The sequence below is a fragment of the Corythoichthys intestinalis genome, chromosome 9 (assembly GCF_030265065.1).
Source record: "Corythoichthys intestinalis isolate RoL2023-P3 chromosome 9, ASM3026506v1, whole genome shotgun sequence".
NCBI classification, from domain to species: Eukaryota; Metazoa; Chordata; class Actinopteri; order Syngnathiformes; family Syngnathidae; genus Corythoichthys; species Corythoichthys intestinalis.
Genome location: NC_080403.1, coordinates 5126905 through 5147500, shown reverse-complemented (window position 1 = coordinate 5147500; position 20596 = coordinate 5126905). Strand labels below are relative to the sequence as shown.

Sequence of the window (20596 nt, the reverse complement as noted above, 5' to 3'; positions counted from 1 at the left end):
TATATATATATATATATATATATATATATATATATATATATAAATATACATATTGATCCTGAAAATATAGGTGATTATCTCTGCATTTGTTTATTTTTGTGCATCTCGTGTAAAATCCGAGGATTTTATAGCCATTTTAAGTTTTGTTATACTTTTATGAAAATTGATTAATCAGGATTTTATTAGGGAACGACTTCGAATTTTTTTGTATGTCGCGGCTCATGGAGACTTATATATGCCTAAGGGAGGTACGTGTTTTGGTGTTAAGTCGCTTGCGGCTTTGGTTTTGAAAATATTGAATTTTGTTAATATGAGTTTGAATATGAGTTTTTGAAATAGGCCTGTGAATAAGCCCCCCGCCCCGTCAACTAATAGTGAAGTCTATGGCTAACCATTGTCAATTATTGTGGGAACGTATTGCCATAAGTAGTTTCTCCATTTTAATGTTACTTGGTATTTCATAAGTGTGAATGTGGTAGCTCCTTCATATTTATCAGCATCTAGCTTCAGCTTGCAGTGTATGGACTCACCTGAGATCGTTCATGTTAAAACGTTCATTGATTTAAACATGTGTCATTTTTCTTCCACGCCCCTTAGAAAAGTTTGAACATTTTCTGCTTGGAGGGCAAACAGGTTGTACATCCTCGTAGGGGCAAGCCTATGGTGAATGGCCGTGGAAGAAGCTCTGCGCCTCGGCCCCTTTAAATCTCTACGCCCCGCCCTCTCCCCCGGAGCGCTCTCAACCTCTTTAACTGCTCGGACTCCGAGCTGAGGCGGAGAATCAGAACCGCATTTCGGGTCAGTCGTGATCTGACGTTGAACCCTCGCTATGGGTTTGGATAGTAGCACCTAACAGGACGTTTGTTTATGTATTTATTGTGTTTTTTTCTTTTATCCGACTCGGGAGCTCGAATGGACGCCGCTGGAGTGGAGGAGCGGGAGGTAGAAGCCTCCGCGCGTTTGAGTTGCCTGTCCGGAGCGGAGGGGCATGTCGGATCCGGCTGAATGGAAGCGGAGGTGGCGGAAAGAGGATCAAGTGAACTTTAGCTCGGCGATTTCTCCTTTTTCCCTCCCACATCTGCCTGAAGACACAGCAGAGGATTCCCGATGAGAAGCCCTCACCGGCGGGGCGGCTGCGCGATGGTGACCGTGACGATGAGTAAGAGCGCCGAGTGGTTACAGGAGGAGCTGGAGTCCGGGGCCGCCGCGCTTCTGCTGCTCGACTGCCGGCCGCACGAACTCTACGAATCGTCGCACGTCGAGGCGGCCATCAACGTGGCCATCCCGGGCCTCATGCTGCGCAGGCTGAAGAAAGGCAATCTGCCCATCCGCTCCATCATCCCCAACAACGAGGACAAGGACAAGTTCGTCAAGCGCTGCAAAAGCGACGTGGTGCTACTGTACGACGAGGCCGGCCCCGAGCGACTGGAGTCCGGGCTAGGGAGTTCCGTGCTCGGGCTGCTCCTGCAGAAACTCCGGGACGACGGCTGCAAGGCTTTCTACCTGGAAGGTGAGACTTCAAGTGGAACCAATCCTTGTTTCTTTCTCCTCAATCATGAAAGCAAATACATAGAAAAGGTGTTTTTCCTTCTTTTTTAATGAGTGTTACTACATTAATTTGTGAAAATATTAACTTTTTTTTTTTTTTTTTTTTTTAAACACTGTATAGGGCAAGTGACTGGTCATTAAATAAACGACATATAATATAGAAAAAAATTTATACTAATTTAAAAAAAAAAAATCAACTTAAAAACAATATGAATACAATTAAAATGAATGAATTCAGAAATGCACTCCCAATAAAATGATTAAAAAAAAACAAAACAACAAACTATTATTTAACCCATTGACTGCTATTGACATGGATAGACGTCCATTTCATTTTGAATGGGCTGTGAATGCTCACGTTTCAGTGCCATTGATGTTTCTGTACGTCCAAACCATTCTGAGTAGGAGGATTGCCAAGCTCTCCCAGTCACAATGTATTGACATTGACTGCCATTGACGTCTAGGCCTGCAAATGGCAGCTAGTGAGTTAAATGACAGCCATATCAAGAGTTGCGAATAATAGTTATATTCATCCTAGTAATATTTCACACCAAATAACATTCAGGGGGGCATTTACAGTACATTAATGTACAGAAATTCACAAACCAATTTTTATGACGTGACCTTTCAATGCAGAAAATATGCACCCCTCCTCTTAATATGCTTGTGAGTAGTTCACATGTTCTCGTGCTTTCATCGCTTTTCTCCAAGTAATCAGTCTTCACAAAACCTGCATTTTAGTTGAGTGAAGACACTAGTCCGAAGTGGTCCTGAGGTGGAAATGATTTGTGATAAGTGGCCTAGAATAGGCTGCCAAGCAGTCGAGGTTATACCTCTGTTCTCACCCAAAGTCAGCTGGCACAGGCTCCAGCTCACCCACTACTCTGAAGAAGCTAAGGATATGTACTTCCTGTATAAAGTATTTAAAAAAAAAAAAAAAAAAAAAAAAATCCACTCCCATTGAATTTATCGTCATTCTGGTCATTTGAATGGATCAATCTATGACACAGAATCCCTTTATAATGTGCATATAAACCCACATATGAGTTGTATCACAAATTGTGCAATAACTGCCTGAAAAATCAACAACATTGGCCTAAATAGGTTTTCAATTAAATGCAGTACGGTCATGTTGTTCGCCTTTAGTACAGGCAGGCTTCTTTTTTCCATGAATGAACAGTGGATAACAGCTGCATAACGGCCTTATGAAATATCCTCCAACAAAGAAAAGGCTGCTTATTTGAAGATGAGCGCATTGTGTAATTAATAATGCCACATGAGCTGACTAGCAGATGTATGAATGTGTGCGTGTGCGTGTATGCGCCACTGGAGCCACAAGCTGCATTGCCATTCACAAAAAGTCCACTGAGCCGAGCGAGCATCCACTCTGCTTCTCTCAATGGAGCACATATGTTTCGCTGTTTCTCATCTCACCGCTTTAGTGCCTATGCAACCATTAATACCTTTTATTTAGAGGCATTATAAAAGAGCCAAAAAATAAGGAAAGCATGCCAATTCTTTGACAGGTACATGTACGACCTCAATACTGGTATTGAAATGATACAGTGGAGGGAAAAAATGTAAAATAATGTACTTTTTGACAGCAATGTACTGTACTATGTCATCTCTTTGTAGTTACTGGCACGATTCTGCAATGAAATTTAAAACGGAACAAAAAACACATGCAAAGTTTATCGGCAACCACTTTGATTTGTTTAATGTGTTAACTAAATGAAAAACATCAAAAAGCCCTTGCCTCCTGGGATTTTTTTTCTTTTACATGGCCTTGAAAGGAAAACGTTTGTATAACCCTGGTTTAAATGAAGATGTGGCCACTTATTTTTGAATAAATCAGCTGAACAGCTACGAATTTAATTTAATATATATACTATGGTTGTAGCTATCGATTTTTTAACTAATCTATCTATTAATTAGTTTGAATAATCGAGTACCATAATCGTATTAGGAACATTTAATGTGTTGCAGAATAAAATTTTAGGAAATATAAAAAGAGCATTAAATGGGAATACAATTTTTTTTTTCAAACAATGCAGAATTGCACTTTCATTTCACAAGAGCAATAATTAAAATACCTCTCCGCTAGCTTAAATGCTATAAAAAAGCTAACTTTTTAATTTTTACAATGCTGTTAGCAAATCGTTCAAACCCATTTTCTCACAAAAAAACTGTTAAATATACCTCTAAACTAAATTACGAATGCATAAACAGTCATATTAGCTCAAACATAAACTAAAACCTTATGTTGGTCTTAACAAGGAGCATCTGGATCCAGCCATGTTACATGAGTTATGTCATATTCACTGTTGCCAATAGAGGGCAGTGTATCCACCCAAATCAATAAAACTGAATGCAAACACTTTCAAAAACAAACCATTACAACTCCACTCGAACTAAACGAATCCTTGAAGCAGCAAAGTTTGATTCGAACCTTTATTGTAAACGAATTAGGTGAGTTAATCGATTAATCATTGCAACACTAATTTATACACATTACTTTTAATGTAAAATGTATTTCTCACAAAAGTAATTTCAGGACTGTGCTGGTAAGCAACACATTGGCATACACAGTCATCTGCTGTTCTTCATTGTTTTGTGGAAGAGGCGTCTTCGAAACCATGCAAACTACAAGTTAAATTTAATGGAACTTGTTCCTTCATACATTTTTTGACATGGACATGGAAAATTTAGACATTTTTTCCTCAGTTTGAAGTGGTGGCATGATGTTAAAAAATACTGCAATGTTTCCTGGCGTACATAAAAAAAGCGAATGGATGGTCAAGCAATGTTGTGATGAAACTGTAGCAAGGGCGTAGGTTTGCATAGGGACGGTAGGGACATAACACTACCAACTTTTCAGGATGCTAAAATTGTCCCCACCACCTTTTAAGCAACCTTATATAATGAGTTCAGTTATATAGGGAATTTAGATTGTCTTCCCATATGTTTTAAGGATAGAATTGACCTTACCATTAATAAGTGAATTATTTTTATTGTGTTTGCTAATAAAAAAGTTTTTGAAAACAAAGGTTTGAATCGAACAGTGTATCACCTGAACCAATGCACGTAAAAGTTATTATCAGTCGATACAGATTTATTCTGCATTGATCATTTAGCCTATCAATTAATTGTGTTCATATTCATGAGAAATGTGGCCCTTTGCCCTGTTCATCTAATATGTTTGGGTTTATTAATGTCCCATCCCCAGCAAAAAGTGTACATGCAGGTTATGCTGTTATATCGTCCCTACCAATGTTGAGACCAACCCTGCGCCCTTGGACTGTAGCGAATCTTTTTTTGCCACTAATAACATAGAGGATTGTGTGATTATTCGATTTTCATATTAAGATGTTTTGGCGTGGCTTTTTACACGATTCCCCTGGGTGAGTGTTTTTCAAGCTAACTTTACTTCACCGCAGTGGCAAGCCTGAGAAATACTAACTTTCCACATTTCAATTCACCATTGGTTAGAGGGCACGCTTGCATCCTGATGTATGAAAGTAATACTTAATATGCCGAACGCACTAATTGTTCTATGCTTACCATTACGCATACCGAGTACTACTTTTTATCTAAAAGGTTATCTCGTTCTTTTTCCCCCCACAGGAGGGTTCAATAAATTCCAGTCAGAGTTCCCCGAACACTGCGAGACCAACTTGGACTGTTCATGTCCCAGCAGCTCCCCGCCATCGTCTGTTCTTGGGCTGGGAGGCCTCCGCATCAGCTCCGACTGCTCAGACGGTGAATCGGATCGTGAGCCGGGCAGTGCCACAGAATCTGAGGGCAGCCCGCTGCCCAACAACCAACCAGCATTCCCTGTCCAGATCCTGCCATATTTGTACCTGGGCTGCGCCAAAGACTCAGCCAATCTGGACGTGCTCAGCAAGTATAACATCAAGTATATCCTCAATGTGACGCCCAACCTCCCCAACATGTTTGAACACGAAGGGGACTTCAAGTACAAACAGATCCCCATCTCGGATCACTGGAGTCAGAACCTCTCACAGTTTTTCCCGGAAGCCATTTCCTTTATTGGTTAGTATACACACCTCTGTCAACTTGTTCATTTGAATCTTATTATTATATATTTGGGTCTCAAACGTTTACTCACCTTTTCCCAGCACTGCAGCATACAAGAGCACATGTCTACCGCTGAAGCAGGGAAATTTGCCCATTCTGTTTTTATCTTTTACATTGAATGACAGTTAATATTTGGATGCAAGACACTTAGGCTCCAATGGCACCGCAGATCTGAATGCATAGATCCAATTTTTTTATCCTCATGCCAGATCCTCAGACTGCTGTTTTCATTTTCAAATCATGATTTAACCAGATAAGCATAATTGAGATTTAAACCTCTTTCAAGGACAACCTGGCCAAGAAAGGCATGAAGCAGAACTACGTAATTTTTCAACAAAATCAGGCATATACTAAAGAGATAAATGCATCACCACAGTGGGATTTTTACCTAATCAAGTAATCAAACACAATTGAACTTTCAAGTCTTAATGCACGAATCCGATTTTTTTGGTGTTTTTCTGACTCGAGTGAGGCATTAACTTGACTGAACGAAACAAGTTGCATAGAAGTTGACCATTTCAAATCCGATCTGGGTCACTTTTGTTTGTGGTTTAAATCTGATCTGGGCCACATTTTTCCCGAATGCTGTGGCGGTCTGAACTTTCAAGTCTCCCAAATCGGACTTCATGCAGCAATTACGTCAGCAAAGATCGAGAGCAGCACACAAGACTGTGAAGTAGCTGTTCATTAACGTTACCGCCTAGCTTGAACTCGGCTTTTACTACGCAGGAGGCGGGCTTGACCACAGTCATACAAAAATACAATGAAGAAAAGGATAAGCTTGATAATGCATTAAGACCTGCAGTATGAACCTAACCGAAGAGAACTGCGTTCATGATCTTTTAAAATGGATTCAAATTCACTTAGTGTGACAATACACGGCAGTTTCAAGTCCTTATTTAACTTATTCCAAGTTGAAGGAGCAGCATAATTAAACGGTTATGTTTCCAGTTTTGTCCTTACTCTGGGAGCGATCAACAGAAAACGTAAACAATATTAACAACTTGAAAAATAACAATAAATTAGAAAACAGATCCAAATATCCAAATGAAAAGCATCATGGGTTAGAAGGCTGAGTTTAGTTGACTTCCTGCACACAAATGCACCAAGATAAGAGGGAACCAACCTGATTAGGGCTACGTACACACACACACACACACACAAAAAACCACCATAGATGTCTGTGGCTGAATAGTCGCGCAACCTGCAGTAGCATATAGAGCACAATGGTGTGCTCAATTGCCGCACCTAGTAACAAAACGTAAAGCTGAATGGTAAACATCATCCAACTTTCTGCGACTCCTGTTAGGTGCAGTCATGTAAAGTAAATCACCATGATCAAGTAGAGATAAAAACATAGTGCCAATCAAGTGATTTCTAAAGTAATCGAGAAGCAAGACATATTTATGAAAATGAAGCCAAGTCGCAGTTTTAGGTTTGAGCCAAGTCTGTCATTATGTATCTTAAAAGTTGTGTTCTCTTATATACTGTAATCCTTAGATACTAAATTTTCAATTTTACCATCAGCAGGAAATAGTAAAGGAATATCATTTAGCAATCTTATGCCATTGGAAAAAAAACAAATTTTTACTTGAACAAACTTCAGCTGGCTAAAATTGAGCTAGACAGCATCAAAGGCCGATTGCAGAATTCTCATGGTTTGGACAGGACCTATGCCGTAATAACAAAAGACTCCACAAGCAACCTCAAAATACAGGATTTATTACCCAGCACGTTATACAATATACAACATATTGTAATTTGGACAAGTAATCGTAACCGCTCCACTAATTGGAGTCTTTATGAACCTAGCTTCAATGCTCTTTACTTTTTTCTGACCTTATAACCAGATTCTTCGGTGTTACCCTCCAGGCCAAGGGTCCCCAACCTTTTTTGCACCACAGACTGGTGTGATGTAGGCCTTTTCTTTACTGACTGGCAATGTGTGGCAAAAAATGACAGTAAATATAAAATAACACGACGGGGCTAAAAACGAACGAAAATGTAACTCACCATACGCAGAATCAACCTTTTTGTATAAAAGCCTCTCCTAAAACTTGACTGCAAATATCTTTGGTCGCAGGCATAATGAGTTCTTTTCCAATCGTGAAAGGTTTCTTGGCTTTAGCAATACAGTTCGCCGCGAGGTATGATGCTCTCAGTGCATTCACTTGTGTTACCTCGTTTGCTAGCTTTTAGCCACATAATATGCGGAATGGACTTGGTTGTTGGCGCCTCTTTTGGCTCATTAGGTGGCCTTTTTCCCGTAAAAAAAGCTGTCAAAAGACGTCTGTTTTTCAGTCAGCTTCGCTAACTTGTGGGCTTATTATTCCGGGAACAAATCTGATGTGCCTACGTCATTATTGAGGACAAGCGCACATAGATAAAAAAAAAATAGATGCTAGCTCCAATTGATTTCGATGACGACTTCCCATCCAGTTTTATTATTTTATTACTAATCCGAGCAAAATGACCGAAAGTACCCCGTCCGTCATTGTGGAAGTGTGCCGCCCGCAGCACACAGCCAACAGAAGCTAGCGTTACTGTTTACCTTGATTGAAGCTGGACTGCTTTAAATGTGCAAACACCCCAGTGATGGTGGCCAATCACTAGAAGGTGACATACACATATCTCTTCTCAGATTAGTCAACAGAATAGACGTGCACATTGATGTGTCAAGAGGAAGAGGCCAGATTTAACAAATTATTTCATATTTCTCTGCGGCCCAAATGCGCCAAATAGCAAATGCGCCACGGACTGGCACTGGTCCTTGGCCCGGTGGTTGGGATCACTGCTCTAGGCCATTTTGTGGCCTTTTTGTGTACTGATCGGATATTGTAGCATCTCTCATGATGATGATGATGGAATTCACGCATGACTGGGTGAAATTAGATACACTCAAGTAGAGAAACTATCGGTGCCAGGATTAACGATCAGGCAGCACAGAACAAGATGTCAACATATCCACACTTACAAGTGATTCACATAATACTGGGTTCAACACCTCACATTGATCACACGCTGATTTGTGTACGCTCCACGCTGCTTAATCATGTCTGCTTTTGGCTCACCTCCCCTCCTCTTTCTCCTCGGTTATCAGGACACCCACATGGTGTCCACGGGTAAATATAATTAGCTAACGATAGTACCATTATGTTCATAGGTAGCATATGCGTGTAATAGTGTATTTGTTGTTGTTGTTTGTTCTTCTCCTCTGTCTCGCTCTCCTTTTCTATTTTCCTTTCTGTCCCCCCATAATCCATTCCTGCTCACTGCTTTCTCCAAATAAACGAAAAACAATGAATAATCATCACAATGGGAGTATAGCATACTCCCATGTGATATATTGAAACTGTTCAGACCAACAGGACACTCAGATTCACTCAGATGTTTTGGTTGTAAATAATATTTTTAAGGTCTTAAAAATGTCTTTAAAAGCATTAAATTTGGCTTTTAAAATGGTGCAAGAACCCAGAGTAAAGACTAGTTATTTGTGTGTAGTATTTAGGAGTTGTTCCTTGTCCAAGCTTGTAGCGCAATTTACAAAGTCATCCAATCAAATTAAATAAGAAAAACAGTCCAGTACTTTACAAAAACATTAGAACGTAAATAAGTAGACTCTGAGTGCAGCATTTGTTGGATGTGTAGGCTTAGATTTGCTCCCATCATTTGTTTTTAATGTACTTAATTAGGTGTTGTGAGAAAAAGAATGCTGCCGCATGAGGATTTGTGACCGATGCCGGAGCCTGGTGCTAATTACCACTGCTGGCACTTGCATTGCATTCTTCTCCAAGCTTTCAGCTGTAAATGGAGGCCAAGAACTGCTACAGAAGTCAATGATGACGTTGTCTTATTATACTTTAGAGTCTGCTGTGGATGCTTTTAGCTAGCCACATGACCATTTCCAGTTCCCTTTTTTTCTCTTAAAGTGAGCAGACATCACAGACAAATTGAATTTGGTGTTCACAGGAGGCGTCTGGAGGCTGCAATAAGAGAAGCACGTCTAATGGCCTGAGCGGCACGAGGCCTTGGAGGGACAGAAAGATGCAGCTTATTAATAATGTAGCTTCAACATATACAGTAGTTCATGGTTGCACTTGATGTACCATATCCCTGCAAATAGTTTTTTTTTTTTTTAACTGTTGATGGGGAGGCCTTTAGATTGATCGAACTATCCATCTTCTGCACTGCTTGCATTCACAGTGACTGACAAGCTTGAGATTTCAGTGAAGCAAGCATTGACAAGCATTGTAAATGAGCCAAGGGAATAGCCTCTTTCACACAAATAATCCTGCAGAAAATAGGACATCGGAGCCTTAACAGAAAATTTGCAATATTTCCCAAGAAGAGTCATATTGACGCAAGTTGTTAAGATCCACCAATAGTGTCAAGTGTCCCCTCTTGCACAGCAAAACAACAATCGAAATACTGTACTACAAAGGAGTGCAGGAGGTCAAACTTGACACTTGTGATGCTTTTATAATTTCTAATAGTGCTATGATACTAACTCTGACGCAAGTATACAGTGAACTGTCGCTTAGCCTGGGTTTATTTTCAGCAAATCACCTGTGTTTTTGGAACCTCTCGTTTTTTTAAACTGAATTGTACAAAAGCCTAGCATTATTACTATAGGAAACGATGTACAGTGGTACCTCAACATACGATCCTTTCGACATCCGACGTAAAATTTGACTCGTCATTTGTCTCGACTAGGCATGTGTCAGTATGAGATATTGACGGTATGATAACCTTAAGGCAAGGCAAGACAAATTTATTTATATAGCAAAATTCAACACAAGGCAATTCAAAGTGCTTGACATCACATGAAGATCTTAAAAATTACATTAAATCAATAGAACGTAAAAACAAAGACAATCGAAAAAGGAAATACAATTATACATAGAAATCACGAATGCAATAAAAAAAAATACTAATAATAATAATTGAAATCAGCAATGGAGATAAAGCACAAGAGGAATAGAAAGCAAATAGCTTGAAATATATAGACAGTTATGGATATGCTGTGCTAAACAAAAGCGTTTTTAGCCCTGATTAAAGGAGCTAACAGTTTGAGCATATATCAGACCTTCAGGTAACTTGTTCCAGAGGTGAGGAGAATAATAACTAAATGTTGCCTCACCCTGCTTGGTTCTTGTTCTTGGAACATACAGGAGATTGGTTCCAGACGACCTTAGGGGTCTCGATGTTTCATCGAAATCTAATAAATCAAGCATGTATTTTGGTCCAAGGCCATAAGTGTTTTGTAGACGAGCAGTAGTATATTAAGCAAAAATTCCACAGTTTCACTGTATTGCAATTATAGCTCTCGAATGTCTTATTTGTAGATGTATGGGTTAAAAAAAACAAAAAACTTTTCCATTGAACAGGATTTCTTATTTTTCACAACATACTTTCAAATTGGAACATATATATCTTAAAATAGCTAAAGAAATTAAAAAAATAACTGAAATATTTAAAATAAAATTTAAAATAAATAAAACTTATAGACTATACTCACAGCCACAGCTCAAGTTGCTCGAATTACATCAAAAACAACAATAATTATTTGCCATAAAAAAGTAAAAACACTTCTAAATAAAATTAATAATATATACTGTTTATATATTGCAGGCACTGACTTTAAAGCGCAATCTCAACAGTTTGAGAGACTTGCTCATTTTCTACATATTCCTCTCTAAGTCCATGTTATGATGCAGGAATGTGAGCGTGTTCACCTTTTCTGGGTTAAGTTTGGAGCAGTGAGGTGAGAGGACACTAGTTAGCTGTCTTGGCATGCTAACTAGCCACATTATCTGCCTTGTTAACAAGCTTACGTTATAGTATTTGTTTAACCATCGCTAGACACACTAAACATGCGAACTCTCGTAGCTGTTGGGAAACATTCATGACAGCGTTTACTTATCCTAAATTTTGTGTAAAAAGATGGATGATGGTCATGTGAATGTGAAATAATGTTGCCGGTGTTGCCCCCCCTTGCAAGCACCCTCCGCAAGCATATCTTGCACGTCAGCTGTCCTTCCTCCTCTAAGCCGCGGCCGTCTGTTTCTTTTCGGCAGCCGAAATACGAGCGACTTTGTTTTTTTTTAGGGGGGGAAATCGCAAGTGAAGTTCGGCCACTTTCAGCCATTATGTCAACGCTCGTCTACAGCAGACAGAATAGCGTCACTGACAGACAAGACACAGCAACAACCGGAGGGGGAGGGGTGAGCGCTGCCGCTCTAACCTACTTCTGACTGCATTTTTGGGACATAAGAAATAGTAAAATAGTAAATTTTAGTGTTTTGAAACCGTGAGATTTTCATACCACGATAAACCTTGAAACCTGCTCGAAATACAATGATTTATTACAGTCGCAATTTCATTGTTTTCCTGCACAACCTACGCGCGGCGGATTTTCTTGTGAGAGAAATCAACATGGGTCCCAAGAAGGTCAGTGCAGGTGGTGATAAAAGAAAAGAGGTGATGCTTCTCATTGAAATTTAGAAGGAAATAATAGAAAAATCATGAGCGTGATTTGCATGAGTGAACTGACTCTACAATATGCCCGGTCTCCAACGACCTCCTTTTGCCAGTTAAGGTGACGATAAAAACGCTTTTTTATTTTCCGATTTATTATTACTATTGTAACATCGGCAAGGAAGTCGCTGGCTTCGTCATGTTTTTAGTCATTTATTTCAGAACTCACGCAACACAACAACATAAAAAAGGTAAAGCTTCCCTCTCTACCGCACCTCTCTCTCTCTCTCTCTCTCTCTTGTCAGTAACACGGTGCGTTCAGCAACAGCATGCGAAACACAACGGCCACACTAGAACCCAATTTGTTACGATTTGTAGTTATGAATTATTTGTTATGCTATGTGTTATTTCTATTTATAATTGTACCAGCAGTATTTATTAAGGATTTAACATAGGTTTTTGGGCTGTGAAATAAATTACTCAATTTAAAATGTACTCTGATAAGAAATTCCCGCTCGACATACGACCATTTCGACTAACAAACAAGGTCCTGGACCATATTAAATTCGTATGTAGAAGTACGACTGTAAATCCCATTGTCTAATCAATTTTATAAACACATACATTTAGATATCCATTTTATAGAGAATACATTGAAAGTGGATAAATGAACATTTTACTTCAACGTTTCATTTAATGAGGATAGTGTATAAAAGACTGCAAGAAGGGCTAAAGGGCGTATTCTAGGATGCAAGCTTTTCAGAAAAACTCAAGGCTACACCAATCCTCTCTGTGTGCTCAAGAATAATGGGCTAACTTTGCACAACACTGAAAACAAATAAGTGCTAGTTAATTGATTAAAGCTGCTAAATAAGCCGCAATGTAATTGGAGTGCAAATGTAATTGTTTCTTTTGTTCCACAGGCTTGATTTTGGATTGATGTGTTATGCTGATTTTGTATGAGTGTTGTTGAGCAGACCAGGAAAGTTGTTACTGCTTTGAACTGTTCATGACATCACGTCTGACTTAACCTTGCCGCCATTTGAACCACATTTCAGTTGTGTGTAATGAATCTAAAATATATGAAAGTGTAATTTTCATCATTACGTTATAATGAACTTTATCACAATATTAGGGTGACCAAACGTCCTCTTTTGCCCGGATATGTCCACTTTTAACATCCTGTCCGGAGCGTCCGGTAGGGTTTAATAAATTCATGAAAATGTCCGGTTTTCATTATTGTTCACGTGACCAATTAGCGTGTGTTGAGAATGACTGACGCTTTGCACAGAATACTACGGTACTGTGCTGCCTGCCTGCCTGCCCAGTTGTTCAGACTTTTTTTACGATCAATAAGTATCTAATCAAATGCTCATGTACCCAAAAGAATAATTAAGATGAAAATACCTTTTTTCTACTTTGGATACAAATTTGCGCATGAGTGCGCAGTCACATACTGGCTTTATCACGGCGTCAACTGTCAATTTGCATTCACAAACAAACCTTCGTCACGACAGGATCTCACATGCTATCGGTATGGACACTTCCTAAACTCACTTTTCGGCAACTGTTGACTTCTGTCGGAGCTGTAAAATCCCCATTGGTGTCGCATCGTTGCGCTGCCAATGATTGTAAACTTTTATAGCAATGTTTGATTTTGCTTCGGCTACCGGTGCTCGCTAGCTGTCAGTGAGCTAAGCCATGCTAGGCATTAAGGGAAATGTAGTTTTATACTGCTGCGTTTGGAAACGTATTTGTTGAATCGTTTGTCAGTTTATTTCGGTTATTGTTTGCGTACAATCTAGAACATTGAGAATAACAATTTGTCAAGGACAATTGTTATGATAGTAATGTATGAAAATGTTTAGTTGGCACATAGCCTGCTGTGTGTTTATTGACTGGACTACGTTTCCATTGTAGTTTTTATTATTATCTTATTCCAGTTTTTGTTTTTTTGCGTTTTTATTGTTTGATTATTTTTTAGGGTTGGGGCTACTGAGTAACCCCTGAGAATTTGAATTTTTGTCTTTGGTTATATACTACGGTATATAGCTATATATAATTTTTAAAAATACAACTGCATTTTTCTATGCAGACGGAGGAGGCACACTTTAAATATATTAAAGTGATATAAGGCGGAAAACCCCCAATTTGGCCAAATTTCAAAATTGTCCTATATCCATGTGTGATGCATCATTGGAAAGCTTAAAATCTCAAATTTTTGGTGTAAGAAAAATTTTGAACAGGTGGGCATTTAAAAAACAAAAATTTAAACAGCAAAACCCTAACTGGAGGTGAGAGCACGCGAGAGCATAATTAAAGACACCATGATTTTACCAAGATACCTTGTTTAAATCCAAAAACTCCATGTAGCATGTCTCACCGAGTGTCAAGACACAGCAGTGAATGGCCACAGCTGGACTTTTTGGGGATTTTATGGGTGAAACACGGTAATATAACAACTTGCAGGAATGGCAGATATCAAGGAGTGATCGAGATTTTCTTTTTCGAATATTTCCCTTTTAAACGTTTTTTTTTTTCTCCAATTTTTCTTTGTTTGGATTGATTATTATCCAAAATATCGGGGGAAATGCGACAGTAACAAAAAAAAAAATACAATTAAGCGATGGTTATGAGGTAGATATCCGTGACCTATTTACAGACACTATTTTTTTCATTGTGACGTGATTTGTTTAAAATGTGCGAGTGAATATATATTTTTTTCAACTAAATATTAGACATCAATTAATGATTCTAAGCTAAAAATGATGGACATTTCGAATAATAAATACAATTACTAACCTTTTTATGCCTGGGTTGAAACAAAAGCGGTTGTTGTTAGTTGGTTGTCTGTAAACGGGGGCCTCCAGGGTAAAACGGACAAATTAAAAATAGTTCAGCGACTTAATGCGTCATGAAACTGCTATGGCAGCATACAGACATATTTTTCTATCAAACACAACCGGCTTAAAATGCAGCAGTTTATGTTATAGAGGGGCAGAAACAGCTTTTTCAGCCTTGTCTGTGTTTTCCACCATAAGCATCTTTGAATGCAATGTAAAATTGAAGTATTTTGAGGCTGGGCCGAGTGTCCTCTTTTTTTGGATAACAAATGTTCACCCTACTCAATATGCTAATTTTTTTAGAAGGACGAGTAGAACCTTCAGCTATTTGCTAAAAACCACTCTCACTGATTTTTTTTTTTTTTTTGGCTCTTTCAGAAGAGGCACGCTCCAAAAAGTGTGGCATCCTGGTGCACTGCCTGGCAGGTATCAGTCGTTCAGTGACGGTGACGGTGGCCTACCTGATGCAGAAGCTGAACCTATCGCTCAACGACGCCTACGACTTTGTCAAGCGCAAGAAGTCCAACATTTCACCCAATTTCAACTTCATGGGACAGCTGCTGGACTTCGAGCGGACTCTGGGCCTAAACAGCCCGTGCGACAACCATGCCACGTCGCCCACCAATGAGCAGCTCTTCTTTACCACGCCCACTAACCACAATGTTTTCCAACTGGACACGCTGGAATCAACGTGAGATCGGCGGAGAAAGGCTGCCCCGTATCGTTTGGGTTTAGGTGATCCTGTTACCGCGGTAACCAAGTGGTTGCGCGGAGGCGCTCGCAGCCGCTTTAATGAATGTTTTAGCTCCAGGAAGCTGGGAGCCCGGGAACGTCGAGGTCGCAGACGACGCCTCGAAAGCGGGATGTTTTTAAGAAAGCCAAGGACGGCTTTCTTCAAGCCAAGGAGACTTCTTCGTACAAAGACTTGGGGAGACAAAAAAAATGGAAAATACACCGCACTTCCACGGCAAAATGGAGAACGTGGGGTCTTTGAAAAATTTCTCAATGGAGTTTAAGTTTTTAAAAACCAAGGAATTAACACATGCACACACACAAGTATTTGTATGTGCTGTTTGTATGGTATAGCAGAATGAAATGTCTACATTCATTTTTTTGTATATTTTGTGTGCTTTTATGCACCAGTTTAGATCATGTATTGATATAAATATATATACGTACACACATGATGATTATATTGACAATAATGGTATCTTTGGCCAAAACGGTGAGATTGTTAAACTAAAATGATAAGTCGTGTTTGATGATAGGATGCAGTTTGCACTGTCGTGTAGCCAATTACTTGCTGGCACTGGTGTGCTGCCATTTCAAGATAGACAAGGATGGGTTAGAGAAGCAAGTCCAAAGGTGGTCCGCTTAAAGGGCCAAATATTGGGCCTATGTTTGACTTTTGACCAACTGTAGTTCACACATAGGTGCGTCCTTCCCTACACTGTCCAACCAGAAGTACCAGTTGTATGTTTCGCAACTTAACTGCTTTGTTTCATCATCGCGCCATAGCGAGGCTTAACCAAACCGGTTTTACCGACGGCACCAACATTTTATACTTTTGAGTCAGACAAGGTGGAAGCACTTAGCTTATCTCGGCAACCTTTGGCAAAGAAGTGCCTCCTTTCTTGAGTATGTACAAACTCTTTTTACACGGCATGTTAAATCCAGGTTTCTGGTCTGGTTTTGTGACGGAATGGGGTCTGCAAATTATTGCAGGTTGTAGCAGAGCCGTAACACAAGTCTTTTCGGAAATAGTGTGGGATTCATAACAGAAGTGGCTTAGTGCCTGTGTGATGGGGAACTCCATATTGTGTTAGGCGAGTGAAGTTTAAAATCTGCCATTCACTTCCTCTGCCTTGTTAAAAGTATTTCATATGCCAGACTCTTTTTAAAACGGTCACTAGTGTGTCACAGGATTTAATGTGAAAAGCTTGTGTTACAGCTCTGATGCGGCCATTTTGTGGTGTCTTTGTAAAAGTGTATCGATGAAAACTGCACTTACTTTAGAACGTTTGGTCTGAATCACCCTTAAGCCTTGAGTGTACAGTATATTGTACAAGAAAAGTATTCAACCTAATTGGGTATAGATATAAATATATATATTTGAGCGTGAATAGTAAATGGACATATATATTATATTGTTTTGTATACCTGAGCATGCTGCGGTACTGTATGACTCAGCCACCAGTTGGATGTTGCTTTAAAAAAGGAATAATGGAGATTTTGTTGTTTGTTTACAAAATGGAGGATTTTTCCAAGACTGAGGCAAAAGCCCGCTTCCCCTTCCAGATGCCCCCTTTTTGTAGTAGCGGGAGCTAAAGAACGTGTAGCTTTTGTCCAAACGTAATCCGAACCTCACACAAAAAAATGTCTATCTTTTCTCCTTTATAGTCAACATGGTTACACGATTGGCCTCATCTTAGCGTATTTAGCATTGTTAGCTAAATATGCTGTAATAAAAAATTAAGTAAATTTAATATTTTGAACACAGATGCTCAAATGAATCATCTTTCATTTCATTGCAGGAGGTAAACTGTAAATTCTACAAAAGGGAAATAACCTTTGTGTGTATTATTTAACTGTGTGATGCTGACACACAATAGGCTACATTTATTTAAACGTAAATAGATTAAAAAATAATTAGGTTAGACTTATAATTACCGTAATTTTCGGACTATAAGGCACACCTGACTGTAAGCCGCCACCCACCAAATTTGACATGAAAACGGCATTGGTTCTTCTATAAACCACACTGGATGATAAGCTGCAGCTTTCCTCACTGTTTTATAAGATATTTACACCAAAAGATATTAACCGGAAAATCAATATTTGACAGCAACATCATAAGACTGTCTTAAGACCAAATGAACCACCATGAAGCTTTGAACCAATTGGCTGCACAGCATCATTGCTTCAAGGAGCATTTGGCCATCACTGCTCCCTGGAGGGGGGACAGTCAACCTCTGCTGTGACATGCTAGCAACACTGTTGTCATCCAACATGCCTCCTAACATGCATTACAGCACTACAAATGTAAATATCAATCAAAATTCATGTTATGTGCTAATTATTTCTTCAGTTACTGTTCCAGTTGTTTAATTATTTGCTAGTTATGGTATTTGGTCACACTTTGTTTGACAGTGGCGTCATAAGCCTGTCATAAGACTATTATAATTATGACATGACACTGCCATGAATGCTTATGACAGTTGGCATTTTGTGTAATACAGCAAATTATCTTACTTTTGAATGGATGTAAAGATTCGAGCTGGAGTTAGCGACATAACTCAAAATGTCCTTAATGCCCATGATATTGTCATGTCATAATTACGATGGCCTTATGGCAGTCTTATGACGCCACTGTCAAAGAAAGTGTTACCTACAGACCCAAATAAATCTACAAATAAGACGCACTGGACTATAAGCCACAGGATTCAAAATGAGGGAAAAAGTAGGGGCTTATGGTCCGAAAGTTACGGGAAGTAAATGTAGGATTTTGAACACAAATGCTCAAATTAAACATCTTTTATTTAATTACAGGAGGTAATTCTACAAAAGGGACATTACCTTTATGTGTATTGTTTAGCTATGTGATGCTGACCTACGATAGGCTACATATATTTGAACGTACATGGAGAAAAAAATAATACGGCTCAAATTTTTTTTTAAAGAAATGAATGTCATTAATTAGTCATGCTAACTAAATAAAATTCGAGAGGATTTCGAATGTTAAGTGCTGAAAAAGATAATTTGTCAATTTATATTCAATTGTGTCAAAATTTCTGAATTCTGCTCTTGCTCTTTGTGGCATCAAGTAGTTTTGCTGTGTGACAGTAACTTTTTTAAAAAAAAAGAATCTTAATTTGAACAAATGCATTGATTTTACTACTGCCAAAAACCAGATCTGAATCCACGCCAAATTATAATTCAGACTACAACAGCAACCTGGTTGTGAGTTTCTTGTGTGAGGTTCAGTGTTTGCAATTGGAAACCGAACGATTTTGTTTATAGTGTTCGGGTGTGAGCAGGGTTGGTCTCAGCTGGCCTTACAAACTCTTTCTGACTGTTGAAATCTCTTTGTATCTCAATTTTTACAAGACAGCTATGTAAAAATATATAGAAAATAATTTGAATCAAAATGCAGTAAAAAGTTTTTTTTTTTTTTTTTTTTTTTTTACCGCTACGGGTCAACACAAACTTGTCTTTATTACTCTGCAATACACCAGGACTTTTTTTTTTCCTAGAAACAAGACCTCAGATGTTATCTTTTGTACTATACTGATGGAATCATAGGAGCGCTAACCTGACGCGCTTGCTTAATGTCCGCCGCTTGCCCCAACTTATTTTTTGTTGTCATGTCACATGTAAAATTTTAAATTTTGAGCATTTGTTATGTTGCGCTAGAGACTGGGCAAAATGTAATATTTCAATTGCCCAGAGGTGGGAAAGGTAGCCAAATATTTCACTCAAGTAAGAGTAGTGTTACTTCCAAATAATATTACTCAAATAAAAGTAAAAGTAGTCATCCAAAAAATGTACTCTAGTACAAATAAAAAAGTATTTGGTTAAAAGAATACTCAAGTAATGAGTAACATTGTGAGAAACTGCTTAAGATGTTGTTTTTTTTTTTTTTAATTAAATAAAGGTATTTGTTTTGTCAGCACAAAGTTATCCATATGAACTGTTATTATTATACAGGTAGTGCCCGGGTTATGAACGAGTTCCATTCTACACTGGCGAGGTAACCTGAATTTTCCGACTAAGTCGGAATTAAAACTTTAAGTACCCCTAAATAAACAACCTAAATCTCAAAATAACTATCCAAAAACGTGTATTATACGTCATTGTACTGTCCTTGCCAAGATGTTGGTGCTAAGTCCTAGCTGGACAGTGATCTTAAGCACCGAAATGACTATGTCAAACGTCCGTGTGATTTGTTAACTTTATTTAGCTGCTCATGACATCAACACTTGCAGAATGTAACTAAAGTAAAAAATCAAATTAAATCAATTTCATCTTCTATTACAGCAATTCAAATGTGCTTTTATAACTAGATGCTGGTACAGCAATAACAATCCACACAAACGATTAGTATCCATCGATTAGTGGTCGCACTTCTTTAGAAACAATTGCATGAACTCGCCCCAAGTATTCGACCACAATTGAAAACGCACAATAAAGAGTACAAAAGGTGTTATGTACAGGTGTTGCCTCGGTGGATGCTTCACAAGCGACAAATGTTCGCGCAGGCTTGCAGGCTCGCAGGCTTTCCCTTCTCTTTCATTTGGCTGTGCGATGTTGGAACAAATGTTCTCTTCCTCGTGTGTGTGTGCCCGTGCGCTCTTCTTCGTGTGTGCAAATATGTTCTTCTCTGTGTGTACATGCGCTCTTATTCGTGTGCCATTAGTATTACATGCTCTACACTGCGCCAAGACAAAAGCATGCATCACAAAACAAAAGTCAACCTTATTATAAAAATTAAAGAATAACAATCCGGCGTCATGAAGTCGAAATCACGTAAGTCAGGTACGTCGTAACCCGGGGACTACCTGTACTGTACTCTAACATATAACATAACCACATTAAGCCAAAGAAACACAACAACAATTAAAACAATGAAT

General features: G+C 38.8%; 1 protein-coding gene across 1 annotated transcript in view; it reads left to right on the top strand.

Annotated features, from left to right (window-relative positions):
* dusp7 (dual specificity phosphatase 7) overlaps positions 1–19150 on the top strand; it is a 29414-nt gene extending 10264 nt beyond the window's left edge. The window contains exons 2-4 of the mRNA XM_057846304.1: positions 598–1510; positions 5173–5601; positions 15345–19150. Of these exons, the coding sequence (XP_057702287.1) occupies positions 1108–1510; positions 5173–5601; positions 15345–15661 (1149 nt within the window). The 5' untranslated portion in view covers positions 598–1107 and the 3' untranslated portion in view covers positions 15662–19150. The remainder of the gene's footprint in view (positions 1–597; positions 1511–5172; positions 5602–15344) is intronic.
* The last annotated feature ends 1446 nt before the right edge of the window (positions 19151–20596 follow it).